At 55.5% G+C, this 21,223-nt stretch overlaps 6 protein-coding genes and 1 non-coding gene across 7 annotated transcripts; 4 read left to right on the forward strand and 3 right to left on the reverse strand.

Annotated features, from left to right (window-relative positions):
• Nucleotides 1–215: 215 nt before the first annotated feature.
• Nucleotides 216–2,571, forward strand: VDAG_09878 (uncharacterized protein; the record flags this gene model as incomplete). The annotated part of the gene is made up of 1 exon (XM_009651223.1): nt 216–2,571. Exon 1 carries the CDS (start codon nt 607–609, stop codon nt 2,569–2,571), a length of 1,965 nt encoding a protein of 654 aa, XP_009649518.1. The 5' UTR covers nt 216–606.
• Nucleotides 2,572–3,748: 1,177 nt separating this feature from the next.
• On the reverse strand, nt 3,749–4,301 carry VDAG_09879 (uncharacterized protein; the record flags this gene model as incomplete). Its single annotated transcript, XM_009651224.1, has 3 exons — nt 3,749–4,050; nt 4,111–4,182; nt 4,232–4,301. 3 exons carry the CDS (start codon nt 4,299–4,301, stop codon nt 3,749–3,751), a joined length of 444 nt encoding a protein of 147 aa, XP_009649519.1.
• A 2,531-nt stretch (nt 4,302–6,832) lies between these two features.
• VDAG_09880 (YesU) lies at nt 6,833–7,531 on the forward strand (the record flags this gene model as incomplete). Its single annotated transcript, XM_009651225.1, has 1 exon — nt 6,833–7,531. The coding sequence occupies one exon, from the start codon at nt 6,833–6,835 to the stop codon at nt 7,529–7,531; it is 699 nt and encodes a 232-aa protein (XP_009649520.1).
• Nucleotides 7,532–8,200: 669 nt separating this feature from the next.
• On the forward strand, nt 8,201–8,316 carry VDAG_20039. Its single transcript, XR_692053.1, has one exon. It is a non-coding gene; the product is annotated as a 5S ribosomal RNA (ribosomal RNA).
• A 3,799-nt stretch (nt 8,317–12,115) lies between these two features.
• On the forward strand, nt 12,116–12,694 carry VDAG_09881 (uncharacterized protein; the record flags this gene model as incomplete). Its single annotated transcript, XM_009651226.1, has 1 exon — nt 12,116–12,694. One exon carries the CDS (start codon nt 12,116–12,118, stop codon nt 12,692–12,694), a length of 579 nt encoding a protein of 192 aa, XP_009649521.1.
• A 1,119-nt stretch (nt 12,695–13,813) lies between these two features.
• VDAG_09882 (beta-Ig-H3/Fasciclin) lies at nt 13,814–15,295 on the reverse strand (the record flags this gene model as incomplete). The annotated part of the gene is made up of 5 exons (XM_009651227.1): nt 13,814–13,913; nt 14,094–14,246; nt 14,305–14,729; nt 14,785–15,131; nt 15,181–15,295. 5 exons carry the CDS (start codon nt 15,293–15,295, stop codon nt 13,814–13,816), a joined length of 1,140 nt encoding a protein of 379 aa, XP_009649522.1.
• Nucleotides 15,296–17,878: 2,583 nt separating this feature from the next.
• Nucleotides 17,879–20,676, reverse strand: VDAG_09883 (CHIP6 protein; the record flags this gene model as incomplete). Its single annotated transcript, XM_009651228.1, has 4 exons — nt 17,879–18,066; nt 18,125–19,163; nt 19,266–19,773; nt 19,826–20,676. 4 exons carry the CDS (start codon nt 20,674–20,676, stop codon nt 17,879–17,881), a joined length of 2,586 nt encoding a protein of 861 aa, XP_009649523.1.
• Nucleotides 20,677–21,223: the final 547 nt, after the last annotated feature.

The raw sequence follows: 21,223 nt of genomic DNA on the forward strand, positions 1-21,223 counted from the left end.
CTCCGGGGGCGCCTTCCTTGGGTACCGATACCTAAAATGGTGGCATTCATTACCTACCAGGATGTACCTAGGAAGGGTAGTGCGTACCTAGACGAGAAGGTGCAAAGGGGTACGCAAGGCAGGACGCACTCGGCGCGAGGAGCAATGGCGCGGCTGACCGCAGATGGCTTTTAATGCGTTGCTTGCCCCCCCCTCCATTCGCAAGATCACCCCTCAGTCATTCATTTCTCTTGTTTTTTCAGATCTGTTTCTATCTGACATGATTACCCACGAGATAGGTTCCCGGCTGCTGTCATGAAGCGCTGATTCATCCTTCTTCGACTTTTGTCGCCTATCTGTATTATCACTCGAATTTCGCTTCATCACATCAACTCACCTTCGCCTGGCCCTGCTTCTACCTTTGTATTCAATCTGTACTCTGCCCTCCCTTTTTCTCCTCAATAGATACTTCGTTGAGGACTACCCACATGATCCGTATCGAGTCCTTGCACCATCAACGTAACTGAAAGCAGCCCGCGTCGAGGTGCACTCTCGAGAAGTGCCGCTTCGATCCATCCATTAAGTAATGCACAAACCCTTCAACTCATGCCCGTACACTGAGTCGAGATGTCACCCCAATACCGGCAGCCATCTGTAGAAGCCTGCCCCGAGACGGCCAATCTCAGCAGTCAAGAACAACCTGACCACATATTGAACCAGTCCGCTGGTGTCATTGAACACCCTCCGTCCTCGGCGTCCACCGGTGACACCCAGGCTCAAGATCCAGTCGCTGAACTCCAGACGTCGAATGCCACACTCATGGCTCAGGCGCCACGACGTCGGTCACGGACCGCCCCAGTATGCAGGACAGCCTCTGTTCCGGCGGCCGGAGTCCCCGCTTCCTCTCGTGTCAGATCCCCGGACCATTCGCTCTCTTCGTCCATGTCAGCATCAAATAAGCCTTCCCAAGACGCCAAACTACACGCTCCAGCTCCAAGACCCCCTTCTCCTTCCACGTCTACTCTTACAGCCTCCACAGCCAAGACGAGCGGCTCCGGGAGCTCCAGTGGCAGCGCCTCTACCGTCACCCAAATACCGGCGAGCAATCGCCGCAACAGTGACAGAGACCGAGATACGTACAAGCAGAAGATCCGTCCTCGCGACAAGCAAACTAGTCATTCCCCCGAAATCCATCAGCGGCCCGATGTCATGAGCTTCCTCCAGCCTGGCTCACCACCTGGTACAAGGCAGCCAGTCCAACGAACACGGGGAGACATGTCTTCGTGGCAGTTGGCGGATTTACCAAGTCGTACTTCCCCAACCAGGAGCACCACTTCATCTGGTGCGCCAAGCATCCATAGCGACGTTTTCTCAGAGCCAGGCCGTGGCCATGAGACGGACGGGACCCTCAGCAGCCCGGACCGCAGCGTCAACGAGGATTGGTCCAAGCCTATGATGCTGCCAGCGGGCGGGACTTCAACAGCCTCAAGTTATCATCAACGCCATCAGCATCCGTCCATGTGGGATGCCGGCCCAATGATGCCCCCGGCACATTCTAACCAGGTCCACGATGGCCCTCCCAACGGCATGCAGTCACAACCACAGTATCTACCTTCTTCATTCGATTTCATGCAGCACGGGCGACCTGAGCACATGCCCATGAGTGGCTACGAGCTATTAGCCACGAACCTGTCGTCAAATAGCATGGGTGGGCCTGTGATCAAGCCTATGTATCGACGGTTCGAGTTTTTGAACCATAGGCTCTTGCTGCACTTGCAGGATGAGCTTGCTGAGCTCGAGGAGCAACTACGCCATTTGGATGCTGCCGATACACAATCTCGCCAATATCATCAGGGCGTCCTCCCAGCATCAAGGCGCCAGGAATCTACCTCGTCAAAAGATCTTCACTGGTGGAAGACGGACCTCCTCGGCAAGATTGGGTTCAAACTCGAACTTTATAGTAGGTCAATCGCCAAGTTTATTCATTGGCGGTATCTAACCGGAACAGATAAGACCCTCGTCTCGTTCAAGGAATCCCAAAACCTCAGCGCTCCTGCCCCTGCGGACATCGACCGATATCGCGACTACCTCAACAATCGCCAACCTGTAGTTGAACCGGAAGCCAGGTTTCTCGACCCGGAAGATGACCTCGTGTCGCTCGCCAGGCCTCATAGTACTTATCAGGCGCCCGAGTTCTCGTCGGATGACCTCCAAACTCCTATGCCCCGGACTATGGTCTTCCCGCCGACGCCAAACAGTCCGTTGTCTGACCTGGGCAGTTATCGTTCCACCAAAGTCGCTTATGCTCATGATGGAAGTCATCGAACCCCAGCTTCCTCAATGCCGCAGATTCTTATCGCTATATCTGCCGCGTTCCTGCTGCCTATTTTATGTTTTATTGTGATACCGGGCTACATCGGACGCATGGCTGTCGTCATGATTGTTGCTGGCGGCCTGTTGGCCGCTCTTCTACAGGCCGGTGTCCTGCGAATGGGGGCCAACGGGCTTGTTGGATTAGGTGGCACTCAGGATTGTATCCTATGCATAGGCGTCTATGGAGCCGTCATGGCTGTTGTTGCTGGGGTTCTCTGAGAGTCATCAGCTATCTAGTCCCGTTTCTTTGTTCCTTTTGTGTACGATTGACGCAGCAAGCAATCGTCAGCTGGCTGATTCTGAAAGGCTTTTCGTTTCATATTCCTTGGTAGTTCTCGGCTGTCTCGACATGGCAAGGGTTCATGGGGATCGGATGCTGGTCGGAGCAATAGGTTGAGATGGTGATACCCCTTTTCTTTGCGCAATGTGTTGTCGCGTCGTGGTGGCAGCTGGACTTTGCCGAATACCAGGCCCGACTCGGCTATCATCTTCTGGCTTTTTCTTTGGGAGTCAATAGGTAATTTTCAAAACGATGCGAGAAATAACGAGTACTTCTCTGGGCTATGGCTTGAAGCTTGGGTTCGAGATCCGTGATGTCGTCTCCGCGTGCCTCAAGCTTCCAGAATAACTTCGTGATCTTAAGAAAGCAAGCGCAGGATTGCGCGTCTGGCTGACCCCAGCTTGTTCCTGGTCAGAGCTGGCCAGGAACTCCAGCTGACGAAGAGTCTGCGTCATCCAAGGCTTCCTTAGTTCTTGTTGTGGCGTCAGAAGGCATATATTGAGGAACTGAAACCGTCTTGATTGCTGAAAATCCTGCACGTCAAAGTCGTCGTCCGCAAGGTTGGGAGAACTGCACAACAGAAGGAACGACCAAGTCGTTACTTCATCAGATCCTGCTGATGACAGGATCTCAACTAAACTCGCATCTCGTTGGGGCAATAAGCAGATGCAGTGACGGAGACGTACCTATTCAAAGCCACGTCAAGCCGTATAGAGTTCCCTGTCCCGACACCGTAGCAATCTTTTCAATTAAAGCACCGCCCCCCCCCCCCCCCCCCCCCCCCTCCGGGAGCTCACGTCAAGCCAAGTCAGGGCAACAGAATATCAAGCCCCGGGATCGAACCGCGTCACGAGGCGCACAAAACAAGTCACGCGAGGGCAAATTATTTTGGGGAGGCAATCTTGCTCATTTTCTTCCTTTTCCCGTTCAGACAAGCACTTCTCGAAAGAAGAACTATGGGAAAGAACCTATTGTACAAGTGTCAAGATGACTAAAAAGCCATCAAGCATCTATGAGCCTTGCCAAGTTCCCAACTCAAGACCGATCCAACCCGTTATTTCCACCCAAGGGATCCACAAGCCATGTGAAAGCGAGGATGAAGATGTCATCAGTTGATCAGAAAAGGGTCGAAAAGACGAGACCGGCCACGAGGAGGCAACCAAGGGAGATGTGAGTGGCGGAAACGCCGCTCTGAACGACATCCTCGGTTGGGATGGCGGTGGTCGGAACGACCACGGTCGAGGGGGTCTCCTCAGAAGTGGTGATCACCTCGGTGGAAGTGATGACCTCTTCGACGGGAGTGACCTCAGTGATGGGGGTATAGACGATGATCTCCTCGGTGGTGATGGTTGGAAGAGTAATGGTCTCGCAGGAAAGGGTGGTCAGGATGATCGGAACGCAGACGCTGGAGTACAGAGCTGTAATCATGAGATCATTAGAGATGAAGATTGAGAAGATGGGGGACGAGGGTAACTTACCATCAACGGCGATGGGGCCAGTGGCAACCTGAGTTCCGCCACCAATGGTGGTGAGTTCAAGACCATGGAAGTCTTGGAGGTATTAGAGACTGGCAAGTCGAGGTCGAGTATAGAGACTTACTGATCTTATCCTCATAAGCCATCGAGGCAATGGAGGTGGCAAAGACGGTCATCTTGATGATGGAAGACATCTTTGATGGTTGAGGGTGCTGGATGGAGGAAGAGGTCAGGATCAAACAAGGGGAGACCAACCTGATGAATAAAGAAAGGATGTATTGTGAAGAAGACTTGATGACTTACTTCGAAGTGAGGTTTGTTGATGGTCTGGAAAAAAGAAGGCTTTGTTGAAAGCGAGCTTGAGGCTTGGGGAACGTTGCGTGTGATGGAGGAAAGGAAGAAGATCGAGAGAAGAGGCAGAAAGAGGTTGCCCTTTATAGTTTTCTCACGTTGGCCGCTCACAGCGCAATCAGCCGTAGCCTAAACTTGCATTCACACTGTTCTGCCACCAAAAACCGCCCTGATTTAGGCTGCGACGCCGAAAGGGGTACAGTGCGGCCCCACGCTCGCACATGAAGCTATCGCGTGAGTGGCCACGATTTTTGAGCAGCAACAAAGCCCACAGCCAGGCACGCAGTGAATTAATGGCAGTTGCATGTTTGGACTCTCAGAATTTGTAGGGGGATTTGACAAGCAGAGTTTTCAGACTTGGCCAAGTTCATACCGACAAAGAAACCGTGGAAACCACCAGCTAATGGAGTTGAACATGAGAGAAGGCTAGGAGGTTATCTCCGTCTGATACAGCTTTTTGTACTTCTGGCCCTGGCCTGGGATACTTCAACAAGGGGCGCGTCCCCTGATGCCGTCTGTGAGGACCCAAGCAAGGCCCAAAGGAAATACGGCATTCCGAGTTCTCCTCATTCAGCCATGGCCAACACCTGAAGAGTTACATTTTTACACCAAACACCACGTCGTATCAACAACATCAAAGTCAGTTTCAGTCATCTCTTCTCGTTCCGTAAGTTGACCGTACCTTGAAGCTACCATGGGAGTTGGAAGAGCTGCTACGCTTTTGCCCTACACTTTGGAGTGTTTCTTGCATTGTCTAACACGAGCTGTAGGGTCCCATAGGATTCAAGCTGGATTCAAGCGCCCTTTTGTCCTATCAGAGAGTAAATAGATACTGAGACCTCCAACAAAACTCACTTAGAGTCCGAACATCATTCCGATTGCAAAAAATACTCGCAAGCCGTGACTTGCGGTCCTCTCACGACGGCTCCGTCGACAAAGAGAATTCAACACCAGAGTCAGAGTGAGGGCAGGGCTTTCGGCCACGTCTCCCATGGCGGAATCTAAACTCTCTCCCCTTCATATACGTTGTCAGCCGCTGTCGGACTAGGTCTTGGTGGGCGTCTTGCTACGCTTCTCCAGACAACGGAGCATGGTAGCATCTTCGTTCAATATTACTGTTCCTATGGGGGGTTCTCTCGTCAGATGGACCTCCTCTGTGCTGGGATACCTAAATCATTATTATTGTCGTGACAGAGCAGCCTCAAGTTCTGACTACCATCGCATGCCATGATGTGCTTGTATTGTGTCATGTGTCTTGGTCGTGCTAGAAGCTCTTGATACTGGAGCAGCTTCGAGGGAGCCCGCCGTCATTACTTTCGATGGTAAGTAAAGGGGTTTTCATGGTCAACGTCGACAACTTCTCTGGAAGGCGAATCTCTCCATTCTTCGAAACCTGACCACTGACCTGACGTATCCACAAGGAGTCTCCAAGCCAGGGCTCATCTGCATGTTCGCTGCTCTGTCAGGTCTTATCGGCACACTTCCGAATAGAATCCAAATATTCTGCGCCCTGACGCCGGCCTAGCCGCGGGATTAACCATTAGCTCGGCATGAGGACATTGCGGCGATGACGAGCTTCTGAGGCGGCATCTTGGTGCCAATTGTAAGGCTTGGTCTGATGAGATGCCAACTGCATATTCTCCAGCCCTCCCGATCTAAGACATGAGGATCTGATCTATGTTCACCTGCTGGCCACACACATGCAGGCATCGTCGGCTGCATGGCCGAAGGCGTGTGGTCGCAGTCGTGTGGTCACAGCCACGTGGTTGACACGAGGAGTTTGGTGGTTGAAGGCGAGCTCATCTGTAGACAAATGGGCACCGAACATTCCGGGCAGACAATTATGCTCCTCTCGTTGATCGTCAAAGAGCAGTTCATCAAGGATCCTCGGCCTGGAGGGGTCAATTGCACCATGTGGGACGAAGCTGCAGGGTCCCAAGAAGATATAACCGTTGGCCGAATGACAGGTGCATCTCTAATCAATTGCACCTTCTCGGCTTGCAATGACAGAAGCCCAATTACGGGTCAATCGCCCTGGATGAGCTTAGTCCGGCACTTGCCTACAGCACGCGAGCATGATGAACTCCCGCTACTCGGTCATTCGGCTTGGACTACACCGACGCAACGACGATCCCCTGGTTACTGCAGCTTCACTCTCTGTACAATGTCGCCCTCGGGATTCGCTCCGGCGGATGTGCGATGCTTTCGTCCGGGGAAGGTATAATAAAGACTGGAGGGGGCACGCACATCATCTTGGCAAGAGCTGCTTCCCAACCGCCCCTGCTCGTCACCATCGGTCCCTCGAAGGTCGCTCCTGCTTCACGATTGCCACTCGACTGCCTCTGCCCGCCCACACCCGCGTCGACACGTCACGATGAAGGCATCTTTCCTCTGGGCTCTGGCCCTCATTGCGCCGACTATGGCCGCTGAGAAGCTCCTCTACAGCAACCCGCTCAATTCGACGGCGGACGTGGCAACCTGGGTGGCCGAAGGTCCCGTCAACGCGACGGCCGTCGACGGCGTGCTCGAGCTCTCGGGCGGCGGCACCATTGACCAGCACTTCGTCTTCTGGGCGCCCGAGGTCTTCCCCGATCGCATCCGCATCACCTGGGAGTTCTCGCCCCGCAACGAGCCCGGCCTCGCCATCTTCTTCTTCGGCGCCGCCTCGGTCGCCGGCGGCAGCATCTTCGACAAGAGCCTCAAGCCCCGCAACGGCCAGTACCCGCAGTACCACTCGAGCGACATTCGCACGCTGCACGCGTCCTACTTCCGCCGCCGCTGGCCCGAGGAGCGCGCCTTGCACGTCGCCAACCTGCGCAAGTCGCCCGGCTTCAACCTCGTCGCCCAGGGCGCCGACCCCATCCCCCCCGTCGTCGACGCCGCCGGCGCCTTTTACCGCGTCACCGTCATCAAGGACAAGCGCGATGTGCAGTTCCTCGTCAACGACCTGCCCCTCTTCTCCTTCCGCGACGACAAGTCGACCGGGCCCGTCGTTCGTGACGGCCGCATTGGCTTCCGCCAGATGTCGCCGTTGGTGGCCCGCTACAGGAACCTCCAGGTGTGGAAGCTCTAGATGGGTTGGTAGCATGAGGAATCGTATCAAACAGGTTGCGTGGCGTCCCAGCCTGGACGCTGCTGCTTCGCAAAGGCGTAGTCAAGCAAAAGCAAAAGCATCCGCATGGGAGGCGACGCGGCCAATATACAACAGTATCAAGCTGCAGCATGAATCACCCTATGCCCATCTCCGTGAAATGCCACCCCTGCGCGGGCATTGTTCGCTTTTCTCCAACATGACTTTGATTTCCAGCCCCTCGAAATCATGGACACGTTCAAAGCGCGCCGGCTCTCCGAAAGCGACTGCGTAACGTTACCATGCCGCGCTCGAATCGGGCGATGAGGCGGACGAACCATTGGGGGCGATTATTGGCGCCCAAGCCCCCAGTGAGCACAGTAAGCACAGTCACAGCCCCCAATCGATGTACCAACGTCCAATGCTTTTAAAATCAAGTTCCAACCTTGCCATCGACGTCACTAGACAAGTGTCGAAATCAATTGAATTGCGATTGGCCCATAACCGGGACGCAGCGTGATCTGATAATGTTCGGTGCGGGATGGGTCTTTACCAGTCAGCGCATCACGTCAGCTGTGGTCAGCTTTTGCCGCAACCCTTCGACCTGCACCCCAACACCACCACCAGCATCGTAGTCAACATGAACTCCAGACAACCGTCTTCTCAGCACATACGACCATACCTACTGGAAAGCTCGGGATCCCGTCCGCTCTCCCATCGATAAACCAGTGAGGGCCAGACCAGTAGTCGGGTGGGTGACCACCGGCGAATCCCTGGTGTTGTATGTTTTATTTTGCTCGTCAATGGTTCGAATCTCATGGGGTTGTGGCTTCGTTCGAAGCGAGGTTTGCAAACGGTCTCGGAGAAGTGGAAATGAAATCTATCCATTCACAGGTAACGTGCATGATAAGCAAGTGGGCCAAACAAGCAAGTGGGCCACCTGACCACGACCATGCGACGACAGCAGCATCCCGGTGAACCCTAACGCCTTAAATCAATTGAAACTACTTGAAATCCTCTTCTTCAGAAGCCCTCGTCTCCAGCTGACAAGTCCGCGCATTATGTCCAGGCTCGCCGCAGACACCGCAGCGCCGTTTCTTCGTCCCGTCCCTTGGTTGGCGACTGCTTCTCTGACGCGTTTCCTCATTTATCTGGACCTGAACCTCGATATTGGTTTGTATCTCCTGTCCCTCACCTAGAGTTAGACTCCCTCCTTGCCTGAGACGTGTTTTCTTAGCTCTCCGACGCTTGCTGAGTGTCGCGTTCTCGTCTCGAAGGATCTGGTTCTCCGACTTCAATAGGGCGAGTTGATGCATGATTCCACGCGTCCCCTTGGTAAAGTGGTCTATAGCGTTAAGAATCGACGTCGGAGAGCTTCCTTGGTGTCGGGCGATTCGACCTTTAATAAACTCTGACTGACAGCTAGCTTCAATCGGGTTGTGAGGCGTTTGGGAGACCCAAGGTTCTGATGTATCGGGGACCCCCTCGACGGGCGTCGGTGTCCGTAGCTTCACATCCAGCTTTGAAACCACAATTTCGGGGCTCATTGGGACAAGCCCAGCACCTCTGAACCCCCCCTTGATATTCCTTTCCGTCATAGCTTCTTTGAAAGCTGCGAAAAACGCGGGAAAGAAGTCCTCCTTCGTGATGTGGCTTGTACCTGCCCTCATCTTCTTCTCAATTTGCCGACCGTAGGCCTGCTTTAGCGGGCCAAAACAGCCAACATCAAGAGGTTGAAGTAGGTGAGATGAATGGGGAGGCATGCATAGCGTAATGATGTTGTTTTCCTTGCAGTAGAGCTCGAACTCAACGGAATGGTGACTTTGGTGCCCATCTAGGATAAGGAGGCGATATCCGGCCGACCGACGGGGCTTGGTATGCTTGTCAAAATGCTGAATCCATTCTAGACCTTTCTCATTTGTTGTCCAGCCTTTGTCTGTCGTAGCGATTACCCAGTCGTGAGGTAGAGGGCTGTCTTCGTACCAGCTTGAGAGGTGATTTTTGCCCGCCATAATGATGAACGGCGGGACACACCACCCGTCTGCGCCAACGCCTTGGATCACTGTCACCCATTCCCGACCTCCTGGTTGGACCATTTTCGTATTAGAACGTCTTTCGGCGTTCGTAACGACCATTCCGGACCCGATAACGCCCATCATAAACCCAGTCTCATCGAAGTTATAGATATCAGGCTCCGCGATACCGTATTTGGCGATTGTGTTCTTTACGAGCGCGAACCAATCGCGAATTGCCTCGGGATCTTCGCATTGGGCTCTCTGATAGTCATATCTGCGAAAGAAACGCGTCTTAAGCTCTGGTTGTCGCCTGACGAAGTTTGAGGCCCAGCGCTTCCCGACACTCGGCGCGTCGCGGTCGGCTAGCAGTCGATTAGCCATATCTTCAACCTCACAAAGCCGGGGAGGAAATGCTCGGGAATTTAGCTCAAGTATGTATTGAACAATCGTTAACTCCTCGAGCTCCGTCAAATTTCGATTGAGGGGGATCCTGTCGCGTTGCGAAGTAATACCGCGTAGTCGACGCGTCAAGGTCATTCGGGGAACACCAAAGATATTTGTCGCAGCGCGTATACTGAGATCTGGGTCATTTTGAATAGCCTGAAGAGCAAGCTGTAATTGACGTTCTTGTGAGGGCGGAGACATCGTTGTTGGTGGAAGAATTAATGGTTAACGTAAGAAGGTCGCGTTTTCGTCGTCAGGTGGCCCACTTGCTTGTTTGGCCCACTTGCTTATCATGCACGTTACCTAGTTCACAAAACCTGTAGCTCTTGGGTCGGGCATTAGCCATAAAGCTCACCAATCGCGCGACAACGTAATGGCACCCCCCATCATCCCTCCTTAAGCCGCCGTAAGACGCACTCGTATCGTGCCAAGGTCGCACGACTGCGCCCAGACAACCCCGGATTCCACCTTGCAGATTGTTCCTTCGGGTGTCACCTTGCAGAAGCCGCAGATGGGGGCCTCGCTGGGCATTGCGTCAGAGAACCACGAGTCTGGGACATGGCAATGCGCCTCTGGGGAATCGCAGGGTCATCAATCCTCCGGCAAGGGCAGCGCAGCGCCACGACGACATGTATTTCCGGTTGAACGAACATGACGAAGCAGCCCAGGAAGACGGCATACCGCATAGAAACAGACTGCATAGCATACTCTCTGGTCCAGCGCTGCATGAATCTTCTTCCTCATGTGGTCGTCGGATCTCACCCCTTGCTCCAGCTCGAAGATTGCACCCACTTTGGTTCTAGTCCGTCTCGTCTGCTGGAGATGGGCCGACTGCTCGTCAATGCCTATCGCTTGTTCGTGTTCGCGGTTAGGCGGTCAGCCCTATTCAACGGCGCGCCATGGGAAAGGCTTGGCTTTCGTGGGTGGCGGACCGCGAACGAGCGCTAGTCTGATCCTTCGCGTGCCACCCGATGCGACAAGGCACATTGGGAGGCTGCGAACAGAGAGCGCGCAGCCCCCTATGCTGATGTGTCAGACCTACACAACGTGCCTGGGATGGGCAAATTTGAACCTACGAGATGACCCTGCACCTTTCTCCCGCGTCGGCAGAAGACAGAATCGAGGGTGGATCGCCTGTAATGGAGCTCGTTTGGGGTCTTGAATTGTCCCTCAGCCACGTTCGGGCCCGAGCAGTCTTGGGAACCAGGGGTGTGTGACCGCCATCAACATCCATCTTGTGGATTGCATCAAGGGTGACTTGGCGATATGGTATTCCTCCAAGCATTCAGTACAGGCTTGCTCCCGTCTCGTCCTCTACTCTTGGTGATGGGCAAATACGGCATCCCCTCCCTCAACGGTCTGGACGCGCAGATTGAAGCGCAACATGACGGCGAAAAGAGTCATTTCTTCCCTACCTACGACATAGGCGGGCAAGGCGGGCAAGAAAAGTTGATTGCTGTGCAGTCCATTGGCGTTTGCGACCCGCCAGACAGCAAACACTTGCCGGTCACCCAATATGGACAGTTGATTATTTCGGCTAAAAATAAGAAAACGGTTGTAGTGGAGCATGAGTTTGCAGTGCTGCCGGGAAACGCGGCCCCGTGATCCTTCATATCCATTCTGGTCGTGGCGAAGGTGCCTTGGCAGGCCCAGTGATCGGCCCATGCATGGCAACCAGTTGCTTCGCCGCAGTCAGACAGTGAGGTCCAACTCGATCTTGGGCAAGGGACCATGACCAAGTTTCCGCTGCCACACTGATTGACTCACAGGCCGCTGTCTCTGGGTGGTCTCGCTGCGCCGCTCGCGAACAGCCTGACTGGGCTGACTTAGGTGTCTCCTGGTGGAACGAGCTTGATCGACCCCTTGCAGACTCCGTCGCGCTAGCAGTTTAGAGATGGAGGCCAACGAGCGCGTGAGGCCAAAGCGACCTGAGATGTGCGGCACAGCAGGCAAGGACTTCAGGTATATAAGTCCAGAGGCGCAAGTGTCACTCGATCCTCTGTATCACGCAGCAATCTATCTATCAACCCAACGTTTCCATCGCCAGCATCTTCATCTACCCAACAGAGCAACCAACTACCACACACGCATCCTCAGTCCCAGCACCCCAACATCAACAAAACACACAATGCTCAACCAGGCCGTTCTGCTTCTGGCTTTCGCCGCCGCCTCCGCCACGGCCGAGGTCGAGGTCGTCCAGGCCGTGCGCATCATCGAGAACATCAAGCTCCAAAGCCTAGCCGCGAGCAACGTCATCGTAGCGCGCCAGGACGCGGGCGAGTGCTACACGTCGGCCAGCTCCATCCTCGGCTCGGCACCCACGCCCGCCCCGGACGTCGAGGACGCCGTCGTGTCGCAGACCGAGTCGTGCCTCTGGACCGTGCACTCGTCGCTGTCGGAGGACCTCATGGAGTACATGACGGAGCTCGCCGACTGGGCCCAGGGCGCCGAGGGCAGCATGGAGAAGCTGCTCGAGGACTGCAAGGACCACATCCAGGTCGACACGGCCGCCGCCGCCGAGGTCTGCACGCCCGCCGGCACCATCCTGTTCACCGGCTCGGCCAACTCGACGTCCACCGTCGCGCTCGAGACTGAGCTGCCCGCCGCCACGGGCTCTGGCGACGGCGAGTCGGCTGCTGCGAGAGGCATGGGCATTTCTGCTGTTGCCGCGGCTGCCGCTCTCGTCGGCGCCGTTTTCCTTCTGTAATAAACAATGGGTTGGGGCTCACGCGGAAATTTAGGAGGCTTGGCGAGGCGTTTTACGGAGCATTTCGAGGGGACTTGGCATGAAGCTGCATTAGGATGGTATAGACGATAGCGTCTTTGCTGAGGGAAGTGCACCTTGGCATCCACACTCGGAGGTGGGAAATAGTAATACATGTCGTTCAAGGGTTTTGCTTTCCGATCGCCGAAAATGAGGCCCGCGTGATGGGTTCGTGAACCCGCCAGATGAAGTGTCGCCGTGCCAGGTGCAACCCAGGACGTCCTCAAGGCCAAAGCTCAGCCTGGTCAGGTACTTGTACACATGTCCCCCTCCAACCCCGCAGCGAGCCAGCCCTACAGGGCGACCCACCAAGGCACGTCGATCCCAAAAGGCCCACCCCCTGAGTTTATGGTTCTGGGCACTTTGACGTGACACAGCAGACGCATGCGAGGGCGATTCACCACGCGGCAGATGCAGGATCAGAGCTGCGCTGGAAGGAATGTTCCTGCTGCGGACAGGAAACGTTGCAACACCCCGCATGCCATGTTTTCCTGTCAATAAAGTTGCATCCGATGCTGGTTCAACACACGCCAGTTTTGATAGTGCATCTGAGCTACTAAACAGAGCTCGATGGCATATATGGTTGAATGCTAGTTTTTATGCCTACTACCTAGTACCACGTAGCGTACCGTCAGATGTAGCTCAGTAATCACATGGAGCTGGTGTTCTGATTCTTGTCCTTCTAGACATAAGACCTCGCAACCCTTGGTCTCACAATTATCAGATCAACAGCCGAGAGGACCGATCATATGTACAATATGCCGTGGTGTGGCAATTAGAGACCATGTGCATAGGTATTCTTTTCTAAAGATTACCCATTTCTTTGCCATCTCTGGGGATGACGCCCTAGGTTCTCGGCACGTCAGTTGCAATGGTCTTGGTACGCAGCGTCTTGGGTGTATGTGTCAGAGCGTTGGATAGAGCAGAGTGAAGAGGTCTTCCGTACGTAGTTCGCAGGTGGTAGAGTGTAGGTATAGGGTTGTAATAGATCTGAATTCTGGCCCTCCGCGGCTTGGAGGGCCCTCCGCAGCCTATCTTATATATATACAGTTCTCGTAGCCCTTAGACCCTGACCGACCCCCTGCATGGCGGGCCCGCAGGGTCTCCTGACAGTATGGCATAAAGGTCCAGGTAGAGTTTTTCAAGATTTGGCAAGCATCGTCTTCAATTCAAATGTCATGTTATATCGCTAGATGTACATGATGCACAACAAGATGCCATAGACGACTTGTCATCACCGTATCCCTCTGCCACTCCCATTATATCCTTGCCGAGGCAACGAACAACGTCACCTTGACACGCTTTTCCAAAGTTCCTATACAATAGCGCTGGCAACGCTTACATGTTCAGAGCGAGAGCAGCACCACCGAGAAGAGCGCCAATGGCGATGGCAGCCTCGGCACGGGGAGCCGCAGCCTCAGGGACGGCGGTGGGCGAAGGCACGGCAGAGCTGGTTTCGCCAGAGCCGGTAGTGTTCTCGGCGGGGGAAAGGACGCTGCAGAGAATCATGTTAACAAGATGGAGTGCGAGAATAGGACGCTGAAAGAACGTACCTGTCAATGACGTGGACGACACCGTTGGAGATCGGGACATCGGCAAGGACAACCTGAGCATCGTTGACAAAGACGTTGCCGTCACGGATAGAGATGTTGACAGTCTCGCCAGTAAGAGTCTCAACAGTGCCTTCGGAAAGGGTGCTGCTGTAGGCAACGGTGCCGGCAATGACGTGGTACTGCAGGACGGCCTGAAGGTCCTCCTCGCTGATATCGTCGAGGGAGCCGAGAGCGGCGAAAGCCTCGTTGTTGGGGGCGAAAACCGTGATGCTCTCAGCCTGAGTGAGCGTCTCGGCGAGGTTGGCTTTAGTCACAGCCTCGACGAGCGAGGTGAGGTTGGCAGCGGTGGCCGTGTCGGCAACGTTGGCAGGGATGGCCAGAACCCTGTCGATAATGTGAATGACACCACCGGCGAACTCAAGGTCCTGCGGGAATTGTCAGCTATACTCCTGAAGCGATAGGGGCTGATTATGCACTCACAGCTTGGGTGACAGTGGACTCGGCCTTGAGAGCGCTGTAGAAGGTGACCGAGTCGTCCTCGGCGACGGCGCCGACAACCTGGCTGCCAGCAACCTGCTCGTAGGTCTCGTTGGACAGGAGAGACTGGACGAAGACAGCCGAATCAGGCACGTCGGCAGCGCGGTAAGTACCGTTCAGGACATGGTACTGCAGGATGGCGGCCACGAGGCTGGGGTCAGAGGTAACCTGCTGAGCAACAGCGGTATCCTGAAGAAGAGCGTTCAGGGCGTCGTTGCTGGGAGCGAGAATGGTGATGTTGGTCAGGCCGGAGAGGGCCTCGACGAGGGCAGGCTGGCTAGCAAGGAGGCCTGTGCACGTTAGTATGAGGTTCCAATGTTGATATTGGTAACTACGCACTGCCGAGGGAAGAGAGGGTGTCGTTCTGCGAGGCGAGGGCCTCAGCGAGCGAGGGAGCATCCTGGGCAGCGACGAGGGCCGACAGAGCGAACGGGAGAAGGGCGTAAGACTTCATCTTGAATATGATGTTCGTTGTGTGAGAATGTATGTATGTTGTGTAGAGAGTCTAGAGGGCAGCTGCGTGATAGAGGCTGGTGGATGAGCTCTGAGAGGAGGTGATGCAAGATGTCGAATCAATGTCTGGATGGCGTCTTTTGGAGGCGGGAGCTCCCCTTGAAGTACACGCGGGCAAACAGCTTCGACAATACACTGCCTTGCCAAGTCATCAGTGAGCTCGCAATGACAGGGCAGTCAATGACAATGCCAAGGTGGCCCAACCCAGGACAAAGTGTTACATCCAGGGGCTGTGCAGGTTCAGTAACACGATCAGGGCCAGGAAGGAGCTTGCGCCGATCCCACCAAAACACACCATAGACACCGCGATGGCCATTGTCGATTTCACCTATCCCATCGTGGGAAGCAGCTCGTTGGTCCGGAGGAAGGAGGCGTCCACACTTCTCAGGTTCGAACCTGCCTGTTCCTTAGCAAGTGCCGCTCTGCAGACGGGCAGGGACGCAGGAAGGGGGCAGGCGCCAAGGGCAGGGGTCTTGGAGGATGCACTTGCTGTGGCACCAGCCAATCGTGAAGCTCCGTTGCGTCCCAATACGGCGTTCCCCTGACTAAGACGAAGCTCCTTAGCGAGCTTGCCCAAAGTCATGTCGTCATGGATGCTTTTATTCGGTTGAACGAACGCTATATCGACCAAGACGACATCCTTTGCGACATTGGTTGCGGCCACTCACAGCCAGGCGGCTTTGCTCACGACACCGAGGGCCGACGTGACGAGCTGATTGAGTTTGATGAGACGATCCAACGTCTGTAGGTCGTCAGCCCTGGACACATCATTTTTCTGCCGTTCAAAGTTTCGCGTCCCGATGAACTTTTAACTCGTCTGACAGCGATCGACCTCCCGCGTTGGTATCTATCCGAAACCGAAAGTCAATACCAGCCAGCACAATGCGTCCGGCAACCACGTGGCAGGGGTGTTTAGTCGGCTGTCCTCCGATCATCAAAATCCCCGGACGACCCACTGATCGATCCCACGAGTCCGGCGGGATGTAAATACTGGGGGTCCCAAGCCCTCAGGGCCGGCGAAATTTGGCCGCCCCCTCCTCTCCAAGGTGGAATCACCCACCGCCCCCTCTTTCGTGGTCCAGACGAGGCTGGCAAGATGGTCCATCCAAGTTTCGATCTAGCTGACGCGTCTACCCCTTACGCGATGCTGACACTGGCTCAATAAGCCTGAATTCAAGCTTCTTTGTTGGCGATAAAATATCTCAAGTTCATCACATCCAACACAGCCACCGGATGCCTCCCGCAATCGGTCGACACGATGATGACTTCACCTGTCCATCTGTGGTGGGTGTGGTGCTGCAGCAAACCCCGAGCCTCCCGAAACTTGCAAGTGGGTGACCACAGTGGAACTGCCGAGCATTGGCTACTTATGCGGAGAGATGCCCGTTTCCCGCGCCCCTGCCGCGCTTGGACGATGAGAAGCCGTTTGTTTCTCTTGACATCTTTGGCGACTGGTAATAACTCCGTCGCTCACCTTTGGACGGCGCTACTTGTCTTGTGGGCGAGACCGGTAAGCTTCTTATCGCATGGAAAGGCGATTAGCATGAGCCTACAATGACCTGACCTCCTCACCGTCATCCTGAGCTCTTGACAGACAATTCTAGCCTCTACTACATAGTAACACACGGCACATGGCGGGTTGCGAAAAGACAGGGCGCCTGGCAGCATCACGCCACCAGTGGCCGCAATGACGAAGGATGTGACCAACGAGATCTACAAAACCTTACGCTTAGAGTTGTGACCTGCTCATGCAGGTAGAGCTTTCATCACCAAGTACAAGACGCAGTCTTTTCCGTACGACTTCAAACTTGGGTCAACCTCAGCGAACACAGACGGATAATTAGATCGCCTGCGCCCCAGAGACGAAAGGGGAGAAGCTGTTCCCCATTTGAGCTGTCGCAAGCATCAGCAGTCCAATTCCATCTTCTTGGCAGTCCTTTCTTACCCCAGCTTCCCCGCTATGGCTTGTACTGGTGGCACCACCATGGCTTTCTATTAGGCGGTGGCAGGCCCCCCGGCTCAATTTTAACAGATCTACAACCGCTTGTTTCCAGCAAAGTATATGAGAGCGCCTGCGATCCCAGGTCAAAACCGAGATATCCGACCAAATCCACTCGCAACCGATACAATGCCTACTTGGCTATCGCACTCTGTCTCATGCGTACATTACGATCGCTCTGAAGCCGCACAGTTGGACCAGGAAGTTGAGACACACGCTGTCAAAATCATTCGATGAGTGCATGTGCCGCCAAAGTCTGATTCTGGCCTGGGTCAACACTCTTACGACCAACGGAACCCTGCCCGTCGCCCGAGAAAGAGATACAGCAGCATGGCATTTGAAAGTCTTCTTGCAGAACAGACCAAAACGTGAACGCCAGCCCTCGCCTTATATATTTGAGCCACCTTCAGTCGCAGGAGTAGATGCATCAAACGTTGGATTGACAAGGCTAATTTCCAGGAACCTGAAGAGAATCAAAGGGGTATCTTGCTATATCTACTACATTACGAGCCCAAATCGAAGCCCTTATAACGCCCGCAACCGCTTCCACTGCGCCACTGCCTCGTCCCTCTCTTCTTGGGTGGATTCTCTGAATTCCTCGATGCCCTGCCTAATTCGGATGAGGATGATTTCGGCCTTCATCTTGGTCAGATGGTGCCTTGAGTATTCCTTCTCAATGCCCTTCATTGAATATCCTGGTACAGCAAAGAGTGCTACATCGTGTTAGCAGAGTTCCATGAGCCAAGGTCAGCGCGAAACGGGGCGACGTACCTGATGCAAGATTATAAGTGAAACCGCGTCCGCCTTGGTAGATGCCTTTCACCGTGCCGATTGCGCCTCCTTCCTTCGCGCCGCGGTACGGCAGGACGACAACGCCACTGAAGGCATCCCACACGCTCAGGTAGAACCCCTTGCCAGCCGCCTTGAGACCGGTGCCGAATCCGGTGATTGGGTCTCGTGGCCTCACGGGGACGCCGAAATTGCCGTACGATGGATAGTTATGGCAGCCGTTGGCGATATTGTACATCATCGCGACGGGCGCCTTAAGTCCGATCTTGGTGAGGTTGGCCACGTATCGACCGGTGGCGCGCGTCACGTAGAAGGCGCGGCCGTACTTGCCCTCCTCTCGGGCGGCCCAGCTCGCTTTCCGCTTTTCATGGGACGTTACAGCCCGCGGATCGGTAGCCGTGACGCGGTCGTCTTTCCGCAACGTCTTCGTGGCCATCCTATGCGCAAACGCCTCCATTTGCGCCTGGGAGATTGCCCCGATGTCATCATTTGTGCCTGCGTCGCCAGTGCTGGGTGGCGCAGGATCGTCGTTCGTCTTCTCAGCGTCGCCGGTGGCAGGGGGCGGTGGAGCCGGCGCCGTGTTCAGGCTCGCTGTTATCTTTCCGCTGAGCACGTTGGGCCGCGCCTTGAGACGGCGCGTATAGTCGGAAGTGGCCACGCCGAGAGCCGTGAAGAAACCGGCCGTTGCCGCGACGACGCCAATGATGGGATGCTCGGCGCCTTCGTCAATGTACCACAGCTTGTGGCGCAACAGCTTGAGGTCGTGCGACTGAATCAGGTTCTCGTTGACCAAGCAGCCCACGGCAAAATTGCTGAGGTGAGCGTTTGTCTTCTTGTGTCGCCAGATGGCGAGCCTCTCCGGGAAGATGTCGCAGCGCAGCTCATCGACGTTGAGGCGATGCTGGAAGTCCCTCACCGTGTCGCCGGCGCCGTCCTCTTCCTGAATTTGCTCGGCCATGACTTCGGCGGCGACCTGCACCTCGGGCTGGAGGGCGAACGTGATGCTCGCAGCGAGGGGTCTCTGCCGTCATGGCCTTGAACGGCACAGGGGTCGGGCCGGCACCGGCGCGCGCAATCATCCTTGCCCCAGAACGGCTGGTCGCCGAAGAACGGGACAACAAACCGTCGGTCGGCCGGCGGCAATGCCAGCCGCCGTGGTGCCGGCGCCGCCGTGATGGACCACGGCTGAGACATGCTGGAAGAGCCAGTCGTGCGGGCAGTTGCCGATGAGATAAACATTGGGCGGGACATCCCCGGCACCGACACCACCCCAGCCCTTGGACACAATGGCGCGAACGCCCGCTTGCCTGACGGCCTCGAAGATGAGCCGGGTCAGGGCCTGGGGGTCGTCGACGACGATGGAGCCGAAGCCGATGTAGATGGGGGCTGGCCCGTCTTTGAGGAAGGCCACCAGGTCGTCGGGTGGTGTGTAACTGCTGGCCATGGGCAGGAAGGAGAAGCCCGTGATCTTGATGTGCGAGTCCCAGTCGTCGGGCTTGGGGATCAGACTCTCGGTCCAGAGGTAGGTGAACGGAACGCGGTGGCGTGGCAGTAGGTTGCAACCCCACATTGGGCTGATGGGGTCCAGGTGCAGCGTCTGCATGCGGAACTTGTTGATGATGTCGCCGAGGCTGTCACAGTCAGTGCACGGTTCAATGCTTACTCTGGGAAACCGCAACTTACCCCTGCCACGTCAGAAGCTCCATGACCATGAAGGAGAGGTAGTTGGCGGGCTTGGCGTCCGAATCACCATAGTTCATGGCGGCCAGCGGGTGGTGGAAGGCCTCGGTCGGCGACCAGGGCATGGTAAAGACCATGTGCAGCGGGATGCCGAGCTTCTCGGCGCAATGAATGTGGGCCATGGAGGGCGGGTTGGCAATGATGGCGTCGGCGATGAAGAGATCTTTTGGGTCGGGCACGTTCGCCGCTCTGAGGGGCTGCCTGCTCATGCCGTTGCCAGCCTCGATGCAGCTGCGCCAGCCGCCGTTGATGATCTCGGACATTTCGGCGCGCCTCTTGCTAATGTCGCCGGCTCGCATGCTCTCGCGGCTGGGCAACAGACCCGGGTTCTTCACCATGTAGGCCATGAGAGCTTCGGGATCGCCGCCAATGCTGAAGAATTCCACGCCATTGGACTCGACAAAGTCTTTGAAGACAGGGTGAGTGCAGATGCGTACGCGGTGGCCATAGGTTGATTTAAGGAGCTGGGCGATGGGGATGAAAGGCTGCACGTCGCCTCGAGACCCGACAATGTGGATGGCGATGCACAGAGGCAGGCGCGGGCAGTGGGATTCGTCGTCGTCGAAGGGTATGTAACTCCCCTTCCGGACTTTTGGCGGGTGTCTGGGCGGTGGACGATCGCAAAAGTTGCCTCGAAATCGCGAGACCCATCCGGCAAGCATCTTGGGGCTCGCGTGAAACTGGACGTTGACGCGGCCATCGTTGCCGACGTTGCTGGATGCGGTTGGGTTGTCGTTGGCATCGTCGAGGGCGATGTGGCCGAGGCCTCGGGACGAGATGCGATCGAGGGCCATGGCGACTTGCCAGCGTTTGTCGCAGCGTTACTGTCAGGTTTGTGCCGGCAGAATGGGGCTTGCGGGCGCGTGTCTGTCGTGTATGTGTGTCTGTTATCGGGGCGAGCGCGTGTCTGTCGTATGTGTGTCTGTTATCGGAGCGAGCGCGTGTCTGTCGTATATGTGTGTCTGGTATTGGGACGAAAAAGCGCGGTGGATGAGATATACAATGTTGATTGATGAATGACGATGGCTGTGGGTTTTGGCCGGCAAGGCGTGGGGGGGGATCGTGGGTTAATGCCGAGGTGTGACAAGTTGGTCACCGCGGGCTGTAAATAAGGAAACTCGCCGCGGACAACGCAACGCGGTCATTCAGCTGGCAGTGAAGGTTCATTTCAGGTTGATGACGGATGGGCTGTAATGACCGTGTCCGAATAAGCCGGCCACCAGAGTTTGCAATCCAAACCGCATCCGTCGGCACCGGTGAATAGTGTAAGGCACCTAGGTAGAGATGGTAGTTGACTAGTGGCTCTGGGGCTGATTCAGGCACGGGCCTAGACAGCGGGGC

The sequence above is a fragment of the Verticillium dahliae genome, genomic scaffold (assembly GCF_000150675.1).
Source record: "Verticillium dahliae VdLs.17 supercont1.29 genomic scaffold, whole genome shotgun sequence".
Lineage (NCBI taxonomy): Eukaryota > Fungi > Ascomycota > Sordariomycetes > Glomerellales > Plectosphaerellaceae > Verticillium > Verticillium dahliae.